This window comes from Rhinopithecus roxellana, chromosome 11 (genome assembly GCF_007565055.1).
Source record: "Rhinopithecus roxellana isolate Shanxi Qingling chromosome 11, ASM756505v1, whole genome shotgun sequence".
Classification (NCBI taxonomy): Eukaryota; Metazoa; Chordata; class Mammalia; order Primates; family Cercopithecidae; genus Rhinopithecus; species Rhinopithecus roxellana.
The window spans coordinates 106,473,118-106,497,150 of record NC_044559.1 but is presented as its reverse complement, the minus strand read 5'-3'; the positions used below and the strand labels follow the sequence as shown (position 1 = coordinate 106,497,150).

Below are 24,033 nucleotides of genomic sequence, written 5' to 3'. Positions count from 1 at the left end.
GCCCTTTCATGATCACCACTTAAAATTTAAAATTACCTTTAAAAAAATATATCAAGGCCGGGCGTGGTGGCTCATGCCTATAATCCCAGCACTTTGGGAGGCTGAGGTGGGCAGATCACAAGGTCAGGAGATCGAGACCATCCTGGCTAACACGGTGAAACCCCATCTCTACTAAAAATACAAAAAAATTAGCCGGACGTGGTTGCGGGCACCTGTAGTCCCAAGCTAAGTCGGGAGGCTGAGGCAGGAGAATGGTGTGAACCCGGGAGGCAGAGCTTGCAGTGAGCCAAGATGGGGCTACTGCACTCTAGCCTGGGCGATAGTGTGAGACTCCGTCTCAAAAAAAAAAAAAAAAGATCAAAATAAATTTAAGTATCAAGCAATTGGATTTACTTTAGCAGTTTGTCTGGTTAGGTGGTATAACAGTCTATATGCTTAGGTGGTGTTTTGGGGAAGGTAAACCTGTTTTTATTTTTCTCTTTTTAATAGAACACACCAATTGCAGAAAAAAATCACAACTCTGCAAACATCCTTTCAGCCTATCTATCTGAAACATCACAGCTTTCTGAAGGACTCATATGCCCTATGTCTGTAGATCAAAAGGACACTACTTATTCTAGCAAGTTACTAAAATCATGTGAGTATAAAAGAAAAGGTAGGTCAGGCATGGAGACTTACGCCTATAATGCTATCACATTGGGAGGCTGAGGCAGGATTTCTTTCTTTTTGAGATGGAGTCTCACTCTGTCGCCCAGGCTAGAGTGTAGTGGTGTGATCTCGGCAGCTCACTGCAAGCCAAGAGTTCAAGACCAGCCTGGGCAACAAAGTGAGACTTCATCTCTACAAAAATTAGCTGGGCATGTTGGCACACACTTGTGGTCCCAGATACATTGGAGGCTGAGGCAGGAGGATCACTTGAGCCCAGGAGGTTGAGGCTGCAGTGAGCCATAATAGCACCATTGTACTCCACCCTTGGTGACAGCACGATACCCTGCCTTAAAAAAACAAAAATCTGCTCCAAAATTCAAAACATTTTGAGTACCGACATGACACCCAGCACTTTGGGAGACCAAGGCGGGCAGATCACTTAAGGTCAGGAGTTCATGACCAGCCTGGCCAACATGGTAAAACCCTGTCTTTACTAAAAATACAAAAATTAGCTGGTCGTGGTGGTGGGCACCTGTAATCCCAGCTACTCAGGAGGCTGAGGCAGGAGAATCGCTTGAACACAGGAGGCGGAGGTTGCAGTGAGCTGAGATCGTGCCACTGTACCCCAGCCTGGGTGACAGTGAGACTGTCTCAAAACCAACAAACAAGCAAGCAATTTACCATTATTTGTTTGCTTTATCCAGTAGTATTTTTTAAGAATCCCTTATAAGTGTGTATAATTCACATTTGTAAGCACATAAACCTCAGTGTTACAATAAATACAAGTTGAATTAAATACAAGTGTTAAATACAAGTTGAACTGAGTGAATTTAGTCATATTCTAACCTAATAGCACATCTGGATATATCACATCAATAATGTTCCTTTGTCAGGAATGGTTTCAAATTGGATGATAGACACTCCAAATTGATTTGCTCCTAGTTATACATTAATTTGGTGGCTCACATCTGTAATCACAGCACTTTGGGAGGCTGAGGCGAGAGGATCACTTGAACCCAGGAGTTTGAGACCAGCCTGGGCAATATGGTGAGACCGCCATCTCTAAAAAAAATTAAAAGCATTAGCCAGATTTGGTGGTCCTTACCACTCAGGAGGCTGAGATGAAACTATTGCTTGAGCCCAGGAGGTCAAGGCTCCAGTGAGAGTAGTCATACCACTGCACTCTAGCCTGGATGACAGAGGGAGATCCTGCCGTGAATCAGTCAATAAATCCACCATTCCCTTGTTCTTATTCTTTACTGTATGAATGTTAAGGGGATTTTGTTTGGTTCTAACTTTCACAGCAGTACTTATATCTAAACACGGTGGGATATGTTTAGATACATTAATAGTATGTGTATCTAAACATAATGGGAAGCATGCCAGCTGTTCTTTTGGACTAGATAGTGTTTACAAAGAAATAGTTCTGATACGTAATTCTTACTATGTAATTCTTAATACTTTGCTTAATTATATGTAAAGATTCAGTAAGGAACTAAGAAAGCTGTAACACAGAATTCAATATTGTCTCTTCTCTGTAGGTCTTGAAACAGTTGCCTCCAACCCAGGAATGCCTGTGAAGTGTCTGACTTCTAATCTACTCCAGTCTAGGAAAAGGCTGGCCACATCCAGTGCCAGTAGTCAATCCCACACCTTCATATCCAGTGTGGAATCAGAATGCCACAGCAGTCCCAAATGGGAAAAAGATTGCCAGGTTTGAGGGACATTTATCTTAATGAAAACCAATTATGTATGTCAAATGAATGATAGAAACATACCTTTTCATATAAATTCCATAAAGAAACGAAATTGTTACATGAATGGCAGTCATGGTATTAATCAAAAATTCATTTTCCTGCACACTCTGTCAAATTCTTTTGAAATACTTCATGTCTCATTCAATTGTGACATTGTTTTTGCTTGATTATATAATGAGATCCTTGCAGTAAATTGATAGTAAATGCTTGGCTTCTGTATGACTAGGTGGACCTCACTTGTTTTTAAAAGTCCTTCCCATGATACAGACATTGGCTTGTTGGTTTTGTTTTATTTTGTTTTTAACCTATATCATTTTAAAACTCATACTACCTCCTTCTATACTATTTCCTACCAGTTTCTTGTTTAATGGAATGGTAACTCTTCTGGATCAGAAATAACTTTTAGACCAGAAAGGTAATGTGTGTGTGCCCTTAAAGTATCCATTCTGAGGCTATTGCTTGCCAAATGAATGGATTTACTTAAAGTTACTTTACTTAACTTACATATTGTTTTTGCCTTTTTAAACAGTTATTAGAGCTAATAGATATTAAAGGTGATAGGAACTAAAATTTAAAATCATAATAAGGTTTCCTTCATAGAATACTGATAAAATAATGATAGATTAGGATAACACTAATATCCAAAGAATAAACCTTATATTTCTTAAGATAATTTTGATTCTATTTGCTGCTTATTCTCAGCAATATAATTTTATTATTATTGGATATTTGTATTTTATAAGCAAGATCAAATTAACTTTTAACTAAGCCAGAATTTCTTAATCTTTTTTCCTTCTCTTGTTATAAAGTAAGGTAGTATATTCTGCAGGATAAACAGATTTCTATTCCTAGTTCTATTATTGCACTCCTTTCCTATTGAAGAAAACATATTGTTTACTATTTCAAATTACACACGGCTTTACCATCTTCCTCCCACTTCTGCATCCCTGAGGGATGCAATGGTGCGATTATAGTGGTGCCTCTCAAGTTATGATCAGAGGAATGATAAGGCACCCTCTGAAAAACCTTATACTGATCCCCACATGCATCATTTTCTGTGCTTGCAGATCAGTGAGATATAATTCAAGAATATCCTTTTTTAGGCCAGACGCGGTGGCTCATGCCTGTAATCCCAGCACTTTGGGAGGCCAAGGCGGGTATATCACCTAGGTCAGGAGTTTGTGACCAGCCTGGCCAACATGGCAAAACCCCATCTCTACTAAAAATACAAACATCAGCTGGGCGTGGTGGCAGGCGCTCGTAATCCCAGCTACTCAGGAGGCTGAGGCAGGAGAATTGCTTGAACCCGGGAGGCAGAGGTTGCAGTGAGCGGAGGTCATGACTCCAGACTGGGCGACAAGAACAAAACTCCATCTTCAAAAAAAAAAAAAAAAATCCTTTTTGCTTGTGACTAAGTGCTCATTATTATTACTAAGTTAATGATAGTTAATAAAGTTTACTATTTATACATCAAAAATAAGCACTATTAGAGTTTACTTAAGACTCACTCTACTTGACTAATCTTGTAAAAATCTTGATCACCAAGCACCAATTTGCAATATTATGTATAAAGCTGAGTACCCACAAGTACCCACAGATAGTTGGAATTCAGAAAAAAACATATCATTATTAATGCATTATCAGTTCATCTTGACAATGGATTTTAATTTCTGCTCTTTGGGGTTTGTAATTATTAATTACCATTAATGTCAGTTCATCCTTAGCTTGGTTTTTTAATACTTATATGAAGTAATACATAGTTACATTAACAATATTTTAGGTCTATAATTTTTCATTGACTAAATTTCAAGCCCTGTGTATTTTGCAGTTCAAAACAGAATCATCCAGACCAGGTGTGGTAGCTTAGGCCTATAATCCCAGCACTTTGGGAGGCCTAGGCAGGTGGATCACCTGAGGTCAGGAGTTTGAGACTAGCCTGGCCAACATAGTGAAACTCCATCTCCATTAAAAAAAAAAAAAAAAAAAAATGCAAAAATTATCTGGGCGTGGTGGTGTGCCCCTGTAATCCCAGCTACTTGGGAGGCTGAGGTGGGAGAATTGCTTGAACCCAGGAGGCGGAGGCTGCAGTGAGCTGAGATTGCACCACTGTACTTCAGCCTGGGTGACAGAGCAAGACACTGTTTCAAAAAAAAAAACAGAATCATCCATATACCTATTGCAAAATAGGTATGTACATAATGCAGCCTTACCCCCAAGTATGCCTGAATATGTTGCCTGTTAATTTGTCCTGTTTAAGTAACCTGTGATATACTATCAAAATAAGTATTATAGAATAATTTATTTAAATTTTAGACCATTTCATTCAGAATAATGTATATTCGCTTATAATTGTTTATATTGCTTTTTAATCCTCTGTTGTTTATTTTTTCCATTCGAAAGTGGGAACAGGTAGCATAATAGTTTATAGGGTCGTTTATCCTACCTTAGTGGACCATAGTTAAAAGGTCAAAGAATATCAGCTTTATATAACTAAAACAAATATTTTTTTCCCTCTTAGGAAAATGACGAAGCATTGGGCCCAACAATGATGAGTTGGAATACAGTTGAAAAGTTATACGCAAAATCTCCAAATGCTATTGAGACAAAGGGTTTCAATAAAAAGGATCTTGAGTTAGCTGTTTCTCCCATTCATAACAGCAGTGCCCTTCCCACCACTGGACGCTCTTGTGTAAACTTTGCTAAAAATTGCTTATCTGGGGAAGTTTCTTGGGAAGCAGTAGAACTGGATGTAAATAATATAAATATGGACACTGACACAAGACAGTCAGGTTTCCATCAGTCACATCAGTGGGCTGTGGATTCTGGTGGGATATCTGAAGAGCACCTTGGGAAAAGAAGTTTAAAAAGAAATTTTGATTTGGTTGACTCCAGTCCTTGTAAAAAAATCATACAGAATAAAAAAACTTGTGTAGAGTATAAGCATAACGAAATGATAGATTGTTATACAAATCAAAATACAGGCTTAACAGTTGAAGTTCAGGACCTGAAGCTATCAGTGCACAAAAGTCAACAAAATGACTGTGCTAATAAGGAGAACATTGTCAATTCTTTTACTGATAAACAACAAACACCAGAAAAATTACCAATACCAATGATAGCGAAAAACCTTATGTGTGAACTGGATGAAGATTGTGAAAAGAATAGTAAGAGGGACTACTTAAGTTCTAGTTTTCTATATTCTGATGATGATAGAGCTTCTAAAAATATTTCTATGAACTCTGATTCATCTTTTCCTGGAATTTCTATAATGGAAAGTCCATTAGAAAGTCAGCCCTTAGATCCAGATAGAAGCATGAAAGAATCCTCTTTTGAAGAATCAAATATTGAAGATCCACTTATTGTATCACCAGATTGCCAAGAAAAGACCTCACCAAAAGGTGACGAGAACCCTGCTGTACAAGAGAGTCACCAAAAAATGTTAGCTCCTCCTTTGGAGGTGCTGAAAACGTTAGCCTCTAAAAGAAATGCTGTAGCTTTTCGAAGTTTTAACAGTCATATTAATGCATCCAATAACTCAGAACCATCCAAAATGAACATGACTTCTTTAGATGCAATGGATATTTCGTGTGCCTACAGTGGTTCATGTCCCATGGCTGTAACCCCTACTCAAAAAAGAAGATCCTGTATGCCATATCAGGTATATTTATAACTTTCTAACACTTTATTTTTTGGATTTTAGAAAAACTATGAAGACAGACATTTGCCTCTAAGCTAGACTATGCAGTATTAATCACATAGTTTTGTTCTTGTTGAGAATCTTTGGGCTGTTTTAAGTTTTTACCTAGAAAGGTAAAACTGGTAGAAATCATGTTTATTATTTTTAGTTGTAATGCCTCCTTCCATTTGTGTAGTTTATGTACTTTTCTAAGAAAATACAATCACATATTTTCACTTGATCCCTACAGTACTATGAGTTGCAAAATTATTATTATTATTATTATTATCATTTTTGAGACAGACTCGTTCTTTTGCCCAGGCTGGAGTGCAGTAGTGTGATCTTGGCTCATTGCAAACTTCACTCCCCAGGTTCAAGCAATTCTCCTGCCTCAGCCTAATCCCGAGTAGCTAGAATTACAGGGGCCTACCACCACACCTGGCTAATTTTTGTATTTATAATAGAGACGGCATTTCACCATGTTGCCCAGGCTGATCTCAAACTCCTGACCTCAAGCAATCCGCCCACCTTGGCCTCCCAAAGTGCTGGGATTACATGTGTGAGCCACCGCACCCGGCCAGAGATACAAAATTAAAGTCCACTCTACCTTACTGCCTTCCAAGGACATATTTAGATGATCTATTTTCTTAACAGAATAACAGTTGAAAAATATACATTTCTTTTTTTTTTTTTTTTTTTTTTTTGAGACAGAGTCTTGCTCTGTCACCAGGCTGGAGTTGTAGTGGCGTGATCTTGGCTCACTGCAACCTCCTGTCTCTAATCCTGACCTTCTCTAGGCAGCAGACACACAGCCAATCTGGCTATTCAGTATTCTACTGGTCTTTCAAATGTTGGGTATCAAAAGTGGACTTGTGGGGCCTGGTGCTGTGGCACATGGCTGTAATCCCAGCACTTTGGGAGGCCAAGGTGGGTGGATCACTTCAGGTCAGGAGTTCAAGACCAGCCTGACCAACATGGAGAAACCCCGTCTCTACTAAAAATACAAAATTAGTCAGGCATGGTGGTGCATGCCTGTAATCCTAGCTACTCGGGAGGCTGAGGCAGGAAAATCCCTTGAACCCAGGAGGCGGAGGTTGTGGTAAGCCAAGATCGCACCATAGCACTCCAGCCTGGACAACAAGAGCAAAACTCTGTCTCAAAAAATTTTAAATGCTATTTAGTACAAGAGGTTATATGTAGTTCTGTCTTACGTGTTGTCTTAATCATTTGTCAGCCATGGCCTTCCTCAGTGGCTTTTTTTTTTTTTTTTTTTTGTGAGACGGAGTCTCGCTGTGTCGCCCAGGCTGGAGTGCAGTGGCCGGATCTCAGCTCACTGCAACCTCCGCCCCTCCAGGTGTAAGCAGTTGTCTGCCTCAGCCTTCTAAGTAGCTGGGATTACTGGTGCCCGCCACCATGCTCAGCTGATTTTTTGTATTTTTAGTAGAGACAGGGTTTCACCATCTTGGCCAGGCTGGTCTTGAACTCCTGACCTCATGATCCACCTGCCTCAACCTCCCAAAGTGCTGGAATTACAGGTGTGAGCCACCACGCCCGGCCTCAGTGGCTCTTCTTAAGCTTGTATTATCCATGCCATCAGTCTTCTTGCATATTTTTTCATTGAACGTTTTTCTTGCAGACATTTTTATTGTTTCTTATCCAGATCCTATTGGAATAATGAATGTTATCTAAGCTTTTGAACTTCACTAGATAAAAGGACGTTTTAATAATTATAACTAATGCATTCATTTTTAAAACTTATCAAAAATTTGACTACATCTTTTACGCTTAGTAGCCTATAAGCTAGTTATTTGGCTTGTGTGTTTCACTGTTTCCTATTCAGTGTAAAAGGAATTAAGATATTTGTTATCTCTTAAACGCTTTTTGAATTAGCAGACCCCAAATCAGATCAAGTCAGGAACTCCGTACCGAACTCCGAAGAGTGTGAGAAGAGGGGCAGCCCCCGTTGATGATGGGCGAATTCTAGGAACCCCAGACTACCTTGCACCCGAGCTGTTACTAGGCAGGGTCCATGGTAAGGCTTGCATGTCTTGAGTTTTTGAAGTATTATCTGTTGCTACATTATCTTTCAAGGTTAAATTTTTAAAAATTTCTTCAGTACTTACATTACCTAAAGTAAAAGAAAATGAGCTCATCCAGTACTCTCATATTTATATGGCATTTATCATAGGAAAATAAAATAGCAGTGGCCATGGCTATCCCACTCTCTGAATGTAAAAAACCAGACGCTAAAGTACATGCAGTCATTTGTCCTTTGCCTTCTGGTTCAGTCTCAATGTTCCAGAAAAACCACACCTGCCACCCTTGATATTATCTTACCTCTTTTTTTTTGTTTGTTTGTTTGTTTTTTTTTTATTTTTGAGACAGAGTTTCTCTTTTGTCACCCAGGCTGGAGTGCAATGGCGCGATCTCGGCTCACTGCAATCTCTGCCTCCCGAGTTCAGATGATTCTCTGGGCTCAGCCTCCTGAGTAGGCGGGATTATAGTCGTCCACCACCATGCCCGGCTAATTTTTGTATTTTTAGTAGAGACAGTTTCGCCATGTTGGCCAGACTAATCTCAAACTCCTGACCTCAGGTGATCCGCCTGCCTTGGCCTCCCAAAGTGCTGGTATTACAGGCATGAGCCACCGCACCCTGCCTATCTTACCTCTTAATGTTTCTTCAGGTTGGATGGAGTTTGGGCTCGGTACTACAATGTTGGGTCTAAATTTCTGTTCCTGTTTAGAACTTATTCTCACTTATATCCTTACCAGAAGAGTCAAGCCAGAAATGAACCATCATCCTTCAAAACAGAACATTAAGAATAAAAAGATAGGGCCGGGCACGGTGGCTCACAGGTGCTGTAATCCTAGCACGTTGGGAGTCCGAGGCAGGTGGATCCCTTGAGGCCAGGAGTTCAAGACCAAGCCGGCCAACATGGTGAAACCTCATCTCTACTAAAAACACAACAACTAGCTGGGCATGGTGGTGCATGCCTGTAATCCCAGCTATTTGGGAGGCTGAGGCATGAGAATTGCTTGAACCTGGGAGGCCGACGTTGCAGTGAGCCAGGATCGCGCCACTACACTCCAGCCTGGGCAACAAAGCAAGACTCCGTCTCAAAAAAAAAAAGAATAAAAAGATGACATTTGCACCTATATTCTTTTCTTCCCTTTCTCTCTTTGAAAATGGTTCCCTTCCTACATTCTGAAATGAACTGTATTCATTTTCCTAGGGATGCTGTAGCACAAACTGGGTGTCTCAAACCAATAAAAATTCACTGTTTCACAGTTCTAGAAGCTAGAGGTCCAAAATCAGGTGTCCACAGGGCTATCCTCCCCCTGAAACCTGTAGGGAAATCCTTCTTTGCCTCTTCCTGGCTTCTGGTGGTTCACTGGCAATCCTCAGTGTTCCTTGACTTGAAGATGCCTCATTCCATTTCTCCCTCTTTCTGTGATGGTGTTCTCCCTGTGTCTCTATCATCACAGGGCTGGCTTCTTAGAAGGACGCCAGTCATTAGGGGCCCATCTTACTCCAGTATGACCTCATCTTAACCTAGTTAATCATATTTAGAAAAACCCATTTCCAAATAAGGTCATTCTTAGGTACTGGGGGTTAGGACTTCAACATACCTTTTTTGGGAGGGACACAGTTCAGCCCATTACATGAAACCCTTCTACATGTTGATGTTACTTACTTCCCATTTCTTTGAGCTCTTTTCATGATCATCTGTTTCATCCTCCCCACCCCACCTCTCACAGCCTTTCTTCTGTTTTTATTTCCTTACTGACTTTTATCCTCAGCCTAAAAATAAGTTTCCACCCTTGTCTTCCCCTCATTGCCTAACTTCTCAAAGGTTTCCTCTTTCTTTGATTATCTTGCTCTGGCAATTTGATCATCATCTCACTATTTAACTGAAAATTATTTTATTTATTATTTATTTATTTAGAGATGGAGTTTCGCTCTTGTTGCCCAGGCTGGAGTGCAATGGCACGATCTCAGCTCACCGCAACCTCCGTCTCCCAGGTTCAAGTGATTCTCCTGCCTCAGCCTCCCGAGTAGCTGGGATTACAGGCATGCGCCACCACCATGCCCGGCTAATTTTGTATTTTTAGTAGAGATAGGGTTTCTCCATGTTGGTCAGGCTGGTCTCAAACTCCTGACCTCAGGTGATCCGCCTGCCTCAGCCTCCCAAAGTGCTGGGATTACAGGCGTGAGCCACCGTGCCCTGCCTAACTGAAACTTCTTAATGGGCACCAGCGATTTCCTTATTGTCAAATCCAGTCATCTCTTCTCATTCCCCGACCTCTGTTCCTGCTCTTCAGTTCCTTCCTTACCTCTTCTAAATTTAGTTCTTCGAGATTCTGCCCTTACCCTTTTTGCCCTACACGTGCTCCCTGTTCATCTCATCACTCCCATGACTTCAATTGTCACCTCCATGTTGATGATTCCCAAATAGCTGTCTCTAATCCTGACCTTCTCTAGGCAGCAGACACACAGCCAATCTGGCTATTCAGTATTCTACTGGTCTTTCAAATGTTGGGTATCAAAAGTGGACTTGTGGGGCCTGGTGCTGTGGCACATGGCTGTAATCCCAGCACTTTGGGAGGCCAAGGTGGGTGGATCACTTCAGGTCAGGAGTTCAAGACCAGCCTGGCCAACATGGTAAAACCCCGTCTCTACTAAAAATACAAAAATTAGCCAGGCATGGTGGTGTGCGTCTGTAATCCCAGCTACTCAGGAGGCTGAGACAGGAAAATCGCTCCAACCTGAGAGGCGGAGGTTGCAGTGAGCCAAGATCATGCCACTGCACTCCAGACTGGGTGACAGAGCAAGACTCCATCTCAAAAAAAAGAAAGAAAAAGAAAAAACTGGGCTTGTTATCCAGCTAGCTCTTCCTCTGTTCCCTACCTCAGTTGCATCACCTTCATGGTGACACAATCTTTGTTTCCTACATTCCAGCATTTAAATGCAGCCAATTAGATCTCTGCAGTATTTCCAGCATTTAAATCCAGCCAATTAGATCTCTGCAGCATTTCACCTCTCATTTTCTTCTCTGCCACTGTTCTCTTTAAGAACTCATCTTTCTCTTTTATTATTTTAGTGCCCTTCTATCTGGTCTCTTCAACTTCATCTTATTATTAATAATCATTGCCACCAGATTTTTCTTCCCAAACCATCACATGGCTTATTCTGTTTCCCTTCTCAGAAAACTACAGTGGCTGCCTCTTAGCTGCTAAGTAAAATCCAAATTGATCATGGCATTTGAGGTTGTAGCTCTCATACCAGCCTTGTCTCTCAAAGAGTCTCTTTATATGCCTTATGTTCCCATTCCATTTCTTAAATACATTTAATTTTCAGGTCCTCCTTATTTTGCTTGTGTATTTAACCTTATTTGAGCAAAGCCAGTTTCCTAGTATCTTCCAGTCAAATTCTTCTCATTTCATCATTTCAAATGTTACCTCTTCCATAAAGCATCCCTTGATCAACTACTGGGAATTATTCACTTCTGTTACCTTATTAGAAACTGTTTAAAATATGCCATTCTTCCTGTGTTGTAATTAATTGTTAATTTATCTCCACTACAAAAGCTTAAGAAAACTTCTTGAGGAGACTGTGAGTTTTCTTTCTTTCCTTTTTTTTTTTTTTTTTTTTTGAGACGGAGTCTCACTTTGTCGCCCAGGCTAGAGTGCAGTGGCGCAGTCTCAGCTCACTGCAACTCCCGCCTCCTGGGTTCAAGCAAGCAATTATCTGCCTCAGCCTCCCAAGTAGCTTACAGGCACCCGCCCCAATGCTTGGCTAATTTTTGTATTTTTAGTAGAGACAGGGTTTCACCATCATGGCCAGGCTGGTCTTGAACTCCTTACCTCGTGATCCACCCAAAGTGCTCAGCCTCCCAAAGTGCTGGGATTACAGGCGTGAGCCACTGCACCCAGCCAAGAGTGTGAGTTTTCTACCGTCGGCACAACACTCCTGAATTCCTTGGAAGCACTCAGTAACTGATATTAATAATCTCTACAATATTGGAAATAGACACATTTAATGTTCCTCTTTCTCTCTTAGCCAAAGCAAATAAATTCCTGTGAGCACTGATTTTTATATAGTGCCTCTTTTGCTCTGTCACAGATTTGCTAGCCCATTTTCTATATTATAATTTGCATTATCTCTAAGGACAGAGTGTGAAAGTAAGCTTCAAACATAAAGATGTATTTTATAGCATCTTGCCACTGTTTTAGTGAGACATCTAGCTCCCTCAGCTAAACAACACGCTGACAACATGCTGAGACCCAACCATGACCTTCCTGATGCCCCTCCATCTTGCCTCAGCAGAGATGAGCCAGGGACTCTGTCCTGAGTTTTCCATAACTTTATATGCACCTTTTTGTTTCAGCTTAGTGTGTTAAAATTCTCTGTATTGTCTCTCCCAGAGTAGGCTGGTTTCTCTTTGGGAAAAGAGATTTTCCTTAATCCTCTTTGTATCTTTTATATCTGGCACAATACCTGGTGCCCAGTTCAGTGAGTGAAGAGGGAAGGGACTCTAATAATTTTAATGCAATGTACCTAACTACTGTTTTCTTACATGCAGGATTTCTGACTTCCGGTGAGTGAGCTTCTCTATAAAGTAATGCGGCAAAGCACATGAAACTGAACAGTCAAAGTATAACTAGATCACATTGCATAAAAAACTATTTTTCCTTTTAGCTCACTTGTGAAATACAAAAATGAACTGTCTTCTGTCTTCTCAGCAGCAAGACATCCAGAGAGGTGGTTCTTCTCTGTGAAAAGAAATGTAGGCCTGAGGCATTTTTCATTAACTTCTAAAGGTAGCACAGAGTGAAGATAAAGTCTTTTTTATTACAACAGAAGAAATAGTATTGATACAAATATTTAAAATGGCTGGCACTGTGGCTCACACCTATAATGCCAGCGCTTTGGGAGGCTGAGTCAGGTAGGTCACCTGAGGTTAGGAGTTCGAGACCAGCCTGCCCAACATGGCGAAACCCTGTCTCCACTTAAAAAAAGACAAAAATTAGCTGGATATGGTGGCTCATGCCTGTAATCCTAGCTACTCAAGAGGCTGAGGCAGGAGAATCACTTGCACCCAGGTGGCGGAGGTTGCAGTGAGCTGAGATTGCACCACTGCACTCCAGCCTGGGTGACAGAGCGAGACTCCATCTCAAAAAAATAAAAATAAAAATAAAAAATTAACAACTACAGAAGGGCTCTAATTTTCCAAATCTTTTATTATCATTAGAAAATAAAAAAGTGTAACAATATCAACATATTCTATAAACTAAAGGAGTGAGTTTTGAATTAGAAAGCCAGCAATGTAAAACAAGGCTGTTCTTTTTCTGTGCCTTATAACATATAATTGCAAAGTTTTATTCCACTATGTGATCTTATTAGACTTTGACTTAAGTATATGGGTATGTGTGGCATATCCATGCAGAAATCATGTATTTTTTTTTAAACACAAGTATATTTTAGCTGAGCTGGTAAAAGGGGCCTAATTTCTAACCTAATAAGTAAAATAAGTAAATTTTTTTTTCTAATTCCCCCTACTTTTCTGTTATTTGGTTACATTATCTAATCCGTTGGGATAATTCTTTCTCAGTGCTGCTTGAAAGGCCTACTAACTGAGGTGGTTTGTATGTTTTTATAGTATTATAGAAATAGAAGCCTATAGAACATTTGCATTTTGTGTTCCTTTAAGGGAAGATGGGATTATATGGCTTGCAGGTAAAATGGCACTCTAAATGCATGCAGCTGTTTTTCCTAAGATCAGATTCCACAATGCTTTCCTAGTTGTCTTCAAATGGAATGGTGGCAGTTTTTTAACCACAATAAAGAATTTTGTGAAGTTGTCTTTAAAGAGTAACTTTAAGGCAAATTTAGCACTAGACTAGGATCCCTGTTCTTAATTTATATTGAAGTTATCCATTTTTGAACTAAAATTAACCTTTTCTTAGGAAACACTTTATTCATAGAACTAAAGTATAAACCAGTTTATAGTTTATAAGATCATATTTAAAATTACTGTTAAAAACATCTTTGTGGCCGGGTACGGTGGCTCATGCCTATAATCCCAGCACTTTGGGAGGCTGAGGGAGGCGGATCATGAGGTCAGGAGATTGAGACCATCCTGGCTAACATGGTGAAACCCCGTCTCTACTAAAAATACAGAAAAAACTCAGCCGGATATGGTGGTGGGCGCCTGTAGTCCCAGCTGCTGGGGAGAGTCCCAGCTGCTCTCCCGCTGAGGCGGGAGAATGGCATGAATCCAGGAGGCGGAGCTTGCAGTGAGCTGAGATCGCACCACTGCACTCCAGCCCGGGCGACAGAGCGAGACTCCCTTCTCAAAAAACACACACACAACAACAACAACAACAAACTTTGTATATAAATGTTGCATCCAATGAATATTTTATTTAGAAATTAATTTTACCTATTTCTTAAGACATCTCCTACTTACCTGTTGAAACCGTAGTTTAAGTGAATATTCTTTGCTAAACTAATTTGTCCCTCTGTGTTCCTAAAAGGAATAAAGCCCCATTAAAATACTCTATAAGTAAGGCCTTCCCTAGTTACCAGGCTTTCCTTCAATTACTGTAAATGTTGCTGGCTTATCTCATACCTTGTGCAGGATACAGAATAATCATGTAAATGTTTACATTTCCTGATATGAAATTGAGTAGTAGTCTGCTTATTTTAGAGAATAATTTTAGGATTTACGATACATAACATATCCAGAATGTCAGAAATTATTAATAAATGAAAAAAATGGCTTTATCTTTTCTTTAATCAGCTGGGGTAATTGGTAATCTAAACTTCTTGGAAAATAAAGAGGAAAGCAGTTATCACATTGCCCAAGTGAAAACAATGTGGGTTATTGCACTTTTGATAATGCCAAAATGTGCACATATTAATGTTGCAGATAGTGAGTATCTGGGGCGATGGTGTGGGCAATAAAGGAATTGACCAAGACAGTCATAGGTAAAGAAAGGCAAATTTATTAGAGGAAGTAGGAAAATACATTGTAAGGATGCAACAAGCAAGTCACCGAGAGGGGAGCTGATTACAAGGAGACAGAGGCTTGCTAGAGATGTTATAGGATGGTGCTTGTGCTAGAGAAGGCTGTGTGCTATACTGATAATGCCAAGGTTGCAGTAAGCTAACTCACATTTTTCTTTTCTTTTCTTTTCTTTTTTTTTTGAGACAGAGTCTTGTTCTGTCACCCAGGCTGGAGTGCAGTGGCGTGGCGTGATCTCGGCTCATTGCAACCTCTGCCTCCCAGGTTTAGGCAATTCTCCTGCCTCAGTCTCCTTAGTAGCTGGGATTACAGGCATGTGCCACCACACCTGGCTAATTTTTCTATTTTTAGTACACACAGCCACCGTGTTGGCTGGGCTGGTCTTGAACTCCTGACCTCAGGTGATCCACCCTCCTCGGCCACCCAAAGTGCTGGGATTACAGGCATGAGCCACCGCGCCCAGCTCTACCTTGCATTTTTCTATCAGTCAAGGGTCTGGTGATATCTGGACACAGGACAATTGTGAGTTATTTGTATAGGAGGGCTGTACATCTTGGACCATGAAGAAAGGCAGACTTGCAGTTTATCTGCTTTTTCTTTTTGCTTTCCTCGGTCCCACCAGCCTAACTCCTTTTCCCCAATTAGGACTCCACAATTAATATTTCTGTTCATATATTTGTAGAGAATGCTTGCCACTTTAGCTCTTTCCTCTTCGCTTACAGGTCCTGCGGTAGACTGGTGGGCACTTGGAGTTTGCTTGTTTGAATTTCTAACAGGAATTCCCCCTTTCAATGATGAAACACCGCAACAAGTATTCCAGAATATTCTGAAAAGAGGTGATTCTTTTTCTCCTATTAAGATAGTCATTTACTGGCTGGGCATCTGTAATCCCAGCACTTTGGGAGGCCAAGGCGGGTGGATCGCCTGAGATCAGGAGTTCGAGACAAGCCTGGTCAACATGGTAAAACCCCATCTCTACTAAAAAAATACAAAAAATTAGCTGGGCATGTTGGTGGGCACCTGTAATCCCAGCTACTCGGAAGGCTGAAGCAGGAGAATCACTTGAACCTGGGAGGTGGAGGTTGCAGTAAGCTGAGATCGCGCTATTGCACTCCAGCCTGGGTGACAAGAGTGAAATTCCATCTCAGAAAAAAAAAAATAGTTATTTATCTCTGGGTATTATTATTTTGAGCAGTGATTAACAAGTTTATTTGTATATGTGTAATTTTAGATATCCCTTGGCCAGAAGGAGAAGAAAAGTTATCTGATAACGCTCAAAGTGCAGTAGAAATACTTTTAACCATTGATGATACAAAAAGAGCTGGAATGAAAGGTATGGTTTTGTGTTAATACACTGTTTTACCATTGATTTGTTCCAGATGGTGAATATTTATAAAAATAGCAAGTTCCGGCCTGGCACGGTGGCTCACGTCTGTAATCCCAGCACTTTGGGAAGCTGAGGTGGGCTGATCACAAGGTCAGGAGTTCGAGACCAGCCTGTCTGATATGGTGAAAGCCTGTCTCTACTAAAAAATACAAAAATTGGCCCGGCGCAGTGGCTCACGCCTGTAATCCCAGCACTTTAGGAGGCTAAGGCAGGCAGATCATGAGATCAGGAGATCGAGACCATCCTGGCTAACATGGGGAAACCCCGGTTCTACTAAAAATACAAAAAATTAGCCGGGCATGGTGGCGGGCGCTTGTAGTCCCAGCTACTCTGGAGGCTGAGGCAGGAGAATGGTGTGAATCCGGGAGGTGGAGCTTGCAATGAGCCAAGATTGCGCCACTGCACTCCAGCTCGGGCGATGGAGCGAGATTCCGTCTCAAAAAAAAAAAAAAAAATTAGGCCAGGTGTGGTGGCGCGCACCTGTAGTCCCAGCTACTCGGGAGGCTGAGGCAGGAGAATCACTTCAACCCAGGAGGCAGACATTGCAGTGAGCAGAGATCGCGCCACTGCACTCCAGCCTGGGCGACAGAGTGAGACTCTGTCTCAAAAAAAAAAAAAAAAAATCAAGTTCCAGTATAATACTACAGATAATCTGACTGCTAAATTGGTACAAAGATAATTCAGTGTATTTCTGCCCTCTAGGTATGCATTGATACATTGGTCCTTATTCTACATGAAAATTTAATGTGTCACATGGTAGAAGAGGCAAAAAAAAATTTAGTGTGGTCAAACAGCAATACTGTATTCATGCATTAAATTTTATTAATCGGTGGGTGCGGTAGCTCATGCCTTGCTAGAGGGATGTTCTATAATTTCTTATTGCTTCATTTTTGATACTATTATTTATTGATAAATGTACTGGATCCCAGGTTGGCTCATGACAAACTTGGTATATTATAAACCACTCAATAGTCCTAGCACTTTGGGAGGCTGCAGCTGGCAATTGTTTGAGCTCAGGAGTTTGTGACCAGCCTGGGCAACATGGTGAAACTCTGTCTCTACAAAAAAATACAAAAAATAGCCAAGCAAGGCAGTGCGCACCTATAGTTCCAGGTACTTGGGGGCTTAGGCAGGAAGACTGCTTGAGCCCAGGAAGTCAAGGCTACAGTGAGCCATGTTCACGCCACTGCATTCCAGCCTGGGAAACAAAGTGAGACTCTGTCTCAAAAAAAAAATTATTAATCTCAAGTATCTAAAACAATCTTACCTCTTTTTTTTTTTTTTAACATACATTATTATTGCTATTTATTTATTGAGAGACAGGGTCTCAGTATGTTGCTCAGGCTGGTCTTGAACTCCTGGGCTCAAAGGATCCTCCCACCTCAGCCTCCCAAAATGCTGGAATTACAGGTGTGAGCCACCCATGCCTGTCCTAAAACAATCTTGTTAGTGTCTTGGGTTTTTCAAAGCCTGATAAAGTTAAGGAAATACAGGAAATCTTTTTTTTATGAAAACTTGTTCTATAATTTTTTAAAACAAATTTATTTTCCCTAATCTTGCTAGAGGGATGTTCTGTAATTTCTTATTGCTTCATTTTTGATACTATTATTTATTGATAAATGTACTGGATCCCAGGTTGGCTCATGACAAACTTGGTATATTATAAACCACTCAATAGTTTTCTCAGTGCAGGAGTATCTTAAACCCTAATTTGGAAACTAGTAAATCTCATTAGCAGCTGCCTTAAAATGCTTTTGTTGTTGTTGTTGAGACGGAGTCTTGCTCTGTCACCAGGCTAGAGTGAAGTGGCGCGATCTCGGCTCACTGCAACCTCTGCCTCCCAGGTTCAAGCGTTTCTCCTGCCTCAGCCTCCCAAGTAACTGGGACTACAGGCATGTGCCACCACGCCCAGCTAATTTTTGTATTTTTTAGTAGAGACAGGGTTTCACCAAGTTGGCCAAGATGGTCTTGATCCCTTGTCCTTGTGATCCTCCTGCCTTGGCCTCCCAAAGTGCTGGGATTTTAAAATCCTTTTTCTAATGAGGTATGGTAATATAGAGAAAAGCATTATGTCCCAAAATGCATTTCTATGTCAAGTAGGATTTATTCAGGAAAATGAGCTTCAGAAATATGTCATTTTTATCAGCATCTAGGTGTTCCTGTAATAAGATCAATAGTTGGTTTTTTTTTTTTTTTTGGTTTTGGGTTTTTTTTGAGACAGGTTCTGGGTCTGTCACCCAGGCTGGAATGCAGTGGCACAATCTCGGCTCACTGCAACCTTCTGGGCTCAAGCGATTCTTCCACCTCAGCCTCCCAAGTAGCTGGTACTACAGGTGCACACTACCACACCCAGCTAATTTTTGTATTTTTAGTACAGATGGGGTTTCCCCGTGTTGCCCAGGCTGGTCTCGAACTCCTGGGCTCAAGCCATCCGCCCACCTTGGCCTCCCTAAGTACTGGGATTACAGGCATGAGCCACCACGCCTGGCCCAGTTTGTTTACTCACTGATTTAACCAATCCTATAGAGTGCCTTCTAGGAGCCAGGTGACACTGCTTCAGGCCCTGAGAATACCCTAAGGATGATCTAGACTCAGATTCCTGTCCTCGTGGAACTTACATTCTAGTGGAAAGAGAGACAGTGAACAGTTACAGATACAACATAATGTCATGTAGTGGTAAATACTAGGAAGAAAAATAAAGCAGGGTGAGAGGACATAAAGTGATGGCACGAGACTTCTTTTTAGACAGTGTGGTCAGGAAGACCTCTGTGAAGAGAGGCATTTGAGCAGAAACCTGTGTAAAGTGAGGGAGCAGACATTTGGAAACTCAGCTCTACCTTTTTCAAGGCACTTCAGATTTAGATTATGCTACTTGAAACACATAAACACACACATTTCAACTTCCAATGCTGTACATTGGATTTGGACATATTGAGTCCTTGTAGTATTATTTCAGAATAGATGTGAGTGTCCGAAGGCAACATATTGGTCAGATTCCTGTTATAAAAAACACTATCACTCATAAGAAGGATTTTTTTTTTTTTTTTTTTGAGATGGAATCTCGTTCTGTTGCCCAGGCTGGAGTGCAGTGGCATGATCTCAGATCACTGCAGCCTCTGCCTCCCAGGTTCAAGTGATTCTCCCACCTCAGCCTCCCAAGTAGCTGGGACTGCAGGTGCGCCCCACCATGCCTGGCTGATTTTTGTATTTTTAGTAGAGATGGGGTTTCACCATGTTGGCCAGGCTGGTCTCGAACTCCTGACCTCAAGTGATCTGCCCACCTCAGCCTCCCAAAGTGCTGGGATTACAGGCATGAGCCACCACGCCTGGCCCAGAAGAGCATACTTTTATTTTACTAGGTAGAAGGAAATAGGAAAAATGACAGGTAATGAAATGGCAGTAAAGAAGTGAGGAAGGCTTTGAAATCTTGTAAGCAGAGCAGCTCTGTGATGCAACGCTTCCAATGTAGCCATATGCTAGAAGTCAGTATGTTGTAGAGATGCAAGTCAGTGAAATCAAGGAAGTCAAAGAACCATGAAGAGAACGTGTCAGAAGTGTCATCAGTGTATATCTTGAAATCACCATGAGGGATAAGGACGGAGTGCAGGGAAGAAAGGGAGAGGAGGGTGAGCTTCATGCTAAAGCTGTCTAAGGCAATAGATACTGCTAAGGAATGTGGTGATAGAAACAGGTGGCAAGGTTTTACAGTAAGAATTGGAGCATTCATCATGGAAGATCAACGACGTGGAAGGTTTATCAAGGAGCAGAAAGTAGGCCATGCTCTATTCCCTTGAGTCAGGGATTCTGTAAGAAGATGCAAGCAGGGCGGGCGCGGTGGCTCACACCTATAATCCCAGCACTTTGGGAGGCTGAGGCGGGTGGATCCCTTGAGGTCAGGAGTTCGAGACTAGCCTGGCCAACATGGTGAAACCCCATCTCTACTAAAAATACAAAAATTAGCCAGGCGTGGTGGTTCACATCTGTAATCCCAATTACTCAGGAGGCTGAGGTGGGAGAATCGCTTGAACCTGGGAGGCAGAGTTTGCAGTGAGCCGAGATTGTGCCACTACACTCCAGCCTAGGTGACAGACAAAAAAAATAACCAGGCATGGGGCCACTCACCTGTAGTCCCAGCTACTTGGGAGGCTGAGGCAGGAGAATCACTGAACCTGGGAGATGGAGGTTGCAGCGAGCCAAGATTGCACCACTACACTCCGGACTGGGCAACGAAGAGAAACTCCATTTCAAAAAAAAAAAAAGATGTGAGGGCCAGGCGAGGTGATTCATGCCTGTAATCCCAGCACTTTGGAAGGCCAAAGTGGGCAGATCACCTGAGGTCGGGAGTTCGAGACCAACCTGGCCAACATGACAAAACCCCATCTCTACTAACAATACAAAATTAGCCTGGCGTGGTGGTGTGCACCTGTAATTTTAGCTACTTGGGAGGCTGGGGCAAGAGAATCGCTTGAACCTGGGCGGCGGAGGTTGCAGTGAGCAGAGATTGTGCCACTGCACTTCAGCCTGGGCGACAGCAAGACTCTGTCTCAAAAAAAAAAAGATGTGAGAAAGATAGGCTTCTAAGTTAAGGCAAATCATTCATTCTGTCATTAAACAAATACAAACCAGGCAGCTGTCATATGCCAAGTAGTATTCAAAGTGGCCCATGTAGACCTTTGTGAAGTATGTGGCCTAACAGACATTAAACAAACGTCTGTGAAACTGGCATAATAAAGTAAGGTAAGTTATATGTGAGACATTCTCTTTTTATAATTCTTGTAAAGCAGTACTTACTTAGGTAATGAGACCATACTGTTTTGTTTTATATTTTTCCTAAGAACTAAAACGTCATCCTCTCTTCAGTGATGTGGACTGGGAAAATTTGCAGCATCAAACTATGCCTTTCATCCCCCAGCCAGATGACGAAACAGATACCTCCTATTTTGAAGCCAGGAATACTGCTCAGCACCTGACCGTATCTGGATTTAGTCTGTAGCACAAAAATTTTCCTTTTAGTCTAGCCTTGTGTTATAGAATAAGCTTGCATAATTATGTACTCCTTAATACTAGATTGATCTAAGGGGGAAAGATCATTATTTAACCTAATTCAGTGCGCTTTTAATGTACGTTACAGCTTTCACAGAGTTAACGTAATGAAAGGCATATAGTCAGTAATTTATCTTAATCTCAAAACTGCATATAAATCTTCAAAGCTTTTTTCATCTATTTATTTTGTTTATTGCACTTTATGAAAACTGAAGCATCAATAAAATTAGAAGACACTATCGAGAGTGAGCCACTAGCTTGATTTTCTTTCTCCTCTGATTTCAGTTCACTGTTCAGTTTAGTATTAAAATAACAAAATAATCATACAGTTTCATTTGATTGTAATTTACTTGCATATGATTACCTTCAAAAGCTGTGTTCTTGAGGGCAATCATTTAAGCCATACTTGTGACTTCAGAAATGCAGCTGGAAGGCCGGGTGCAGTGGCTCACGCATGTAATCCCAGCACTGTGGGAGGCCGAGGCGGGCTGATCTTGAGGTCAGGAGTTCGAGACCATCCTGGCCAACATAATGAAACCCCGTTTCTACTAAAAATACAAAAATTAGCCGGGCATGGTGGAGGGCACCTGTAGTCCCAGCTACTCTAGAGGCTGAGGCAGGATAATCGCTTGAACCCAGGAGGCGGAGGTTGTGGTGAGCCAAAACCGCATCACTGCACTCCAACAGAATGACTCCGTCTCAAAATAAATAAATAAATAAATAAATAAATAAATAAATAAATAAATAAATAAAGGCAGCTAGAAAATTCCTTCGCTTAGTAACTCCTTTGGGGAATAAGGAATAAACAAAAAGACTAAGGCTTTCATTTACTTTCCTAATGATACAGTTTTGCCCCCTTGATTTCTATTGGTGCTTACTCCACAATATGTATTTGTTTAAAATAGTACTGCAGGCCGGGTGCGATGGCTCACGCCTGTAATCCCAGCACGTTGGGAGGCTGAGGCAGGCAAATCGCTTGAAACCTGGAGTTTGAGACCAGCCTGGCCAACATGGCAAAACCCCATCTCTACTAAAAATACAAAAATTAGCCAGGTATGGTGGTGCACACCTGTAGTCCTAGCTACTTGAGGCATGAGAATCGCTTGAATCCGGGAGGCAGAGATTGCAGTGAGCTGAGATCACGCCACTGCAATTCAGCCTGGGCAACAGAATGAGACTTGGTTTTAAAAAATAAAATAAAATAGTACTGGAACAATTAGGTGTGATATATTGTAGCAATTTGAATATCTTGTTCAATTTTAATAGAAAATGTGATGCTTTACATCTTATTGTCATTTATTTAAAACATGCAACATTATCAGAAACAGATTGATCCTTAAAAAACAAAACATAATTTTTTTTTGCTTAATAAATATAACTATCACAAGTACATCTGTCAACATCATTCTTTTCAACAAAGCGAGACCCCATCTCTGGGGGAAAAAAAAAAAACTTGTTCCTTTTGCACATCGGGTTTAGCGTTTTTACTTTCCATAACCATCCCAATAAACAGCCCTGTTGTAGTTGACAAAATGTACAAATTTTAAAATGGTTACAGTGAAAGATATACCATTATAATTAGTGCTATATAATTGAATCCATGGGTTAATGGTTTTACTGAGCTTGTTTTAGTAATAACTACTTAGATTTAATGGTCACTTCTAGTAAAATGTTCAAAATACAGTTGTTAAAAACTTGAATGTGAATTACATCTTTCCCTTAAATTAGGCAAAAGCACAGAATTATCTATTATCCTTTTACGGTATTTGCCAGTAGTAGAAAGAAAGTTTTGGAATCAAACAAAAATTGTTGAAATCACTGCTCTGCCACAATAAAAGGCCTCTGGCAGGTTAAACTGAGCTACTGATAACTCACTGTATAGTGGGGATTAATAGTGATTAATTGGGAGAGTTGGAATGAACAGAGTAGATTAAGGAACAAGCCAGTTTAGTTGCGACCCAGGATATTAACCTTAGCAGGGACTTGAAACATTACTGAATAATCGGGGAAATGCTCTCTAAGCATATTCCTAGTGCAGAAGACAATGGCCTTGAGTGGAAGGTTACACTGTTTAAACAGACCTAGCATGTGAAGCTATAATCACCTGAAATTCAGCCACAGGTAAGGCATGCTGTAATGGTATTTATTGGGAACAAGTGACTTATTATCTAAATTTATACCTGTCAAGATGTAGATTCAGACACTTGCTAAGGAAAAACCTAAGAGGAAAGAACAATGGGAAAAAGGGAATGGTTTTGACAGCTGATGTATATGTGTGCATGCACGCCTTTAAAGAACACCGACGGCCACCAGTAGAAATCTATGCATCTTTTGCTATGAAGGAAATCAGAATATATCATCCTAAAATGCCTCTTTGACATAAAAATATTTTTGAGCTAAAGGCAGTTAAGCAGCAGCAAACTAGGAAAGCTCTCCCCATCCCCCTGCCTTTCTGCCTAAAGGAAGGATATAAATTCTCCTTTGCTGGAGAC

The 24,033-nt window shown here is 41.0% G+C and overlaps 2 protein-coding genes across 3 annotated transcripts in view; one reads left to right on the top strand and one right to left on the bottom strand.

Moving 5' to 3' along the window:
• Positions 1-21,797, top strand: part of MASTL (microtubule associated serine/threonine kinase like) — a 34,517-nt gene extending 12,720 nt beyond the window's left edge. The window contains exons 6-12 of one of the 2 annotated variants that reach the window (XM_010381430.2): positions 490-637; positions 2,190-2,362; positions 4,924-6,063; positions 7,975-8,113; positions 15,834-15,947; positions 16,343-16,444; positions 21,334-21,797. In XM_010381430.2, coding sequence (XP_010379732.1) covers positions 490-637; positions 2,190-2,362; positions 4,924-6,063; positions 7,975-8,113; positions 15,834-15,947; positions 16,343-16,444; positions 21,334-21,491 — 1,974 coding nt within the window. In that variant the 3' untranslated portion in view covers positions 21,492-21,797. Of the gene's footprint in view, positions 1-489; positions 638-2,189; positions 2,363-4,923; positions 6,064-7,971; positions 8,114-15,833; positions 15,948-16,342; positions 16,445-21,333 lie in introns of both variants that reach the window. The other variant, XM_010381429.2, reaches the window with a different exon arrangement.
• Positions 17,823-24,033, bottom strand: part of ACBD5 (acyl-CoA binding domain containing 5) — a 61,397-nt gene continuing 55,186 nt past the window's right edge. Inside the window, exon 13 of the mRNA XM_030940560.1 lies at positions 17,823-19,292. Coding sequence (XP_030796420.1) covers positions 19,253-19,292 — 40 coding nt within the window. The 3' untranslated portion in view covers positions 17,823-19,252. The remainder of the gene's footprint in view (positions 19,293-24,033) is intronic.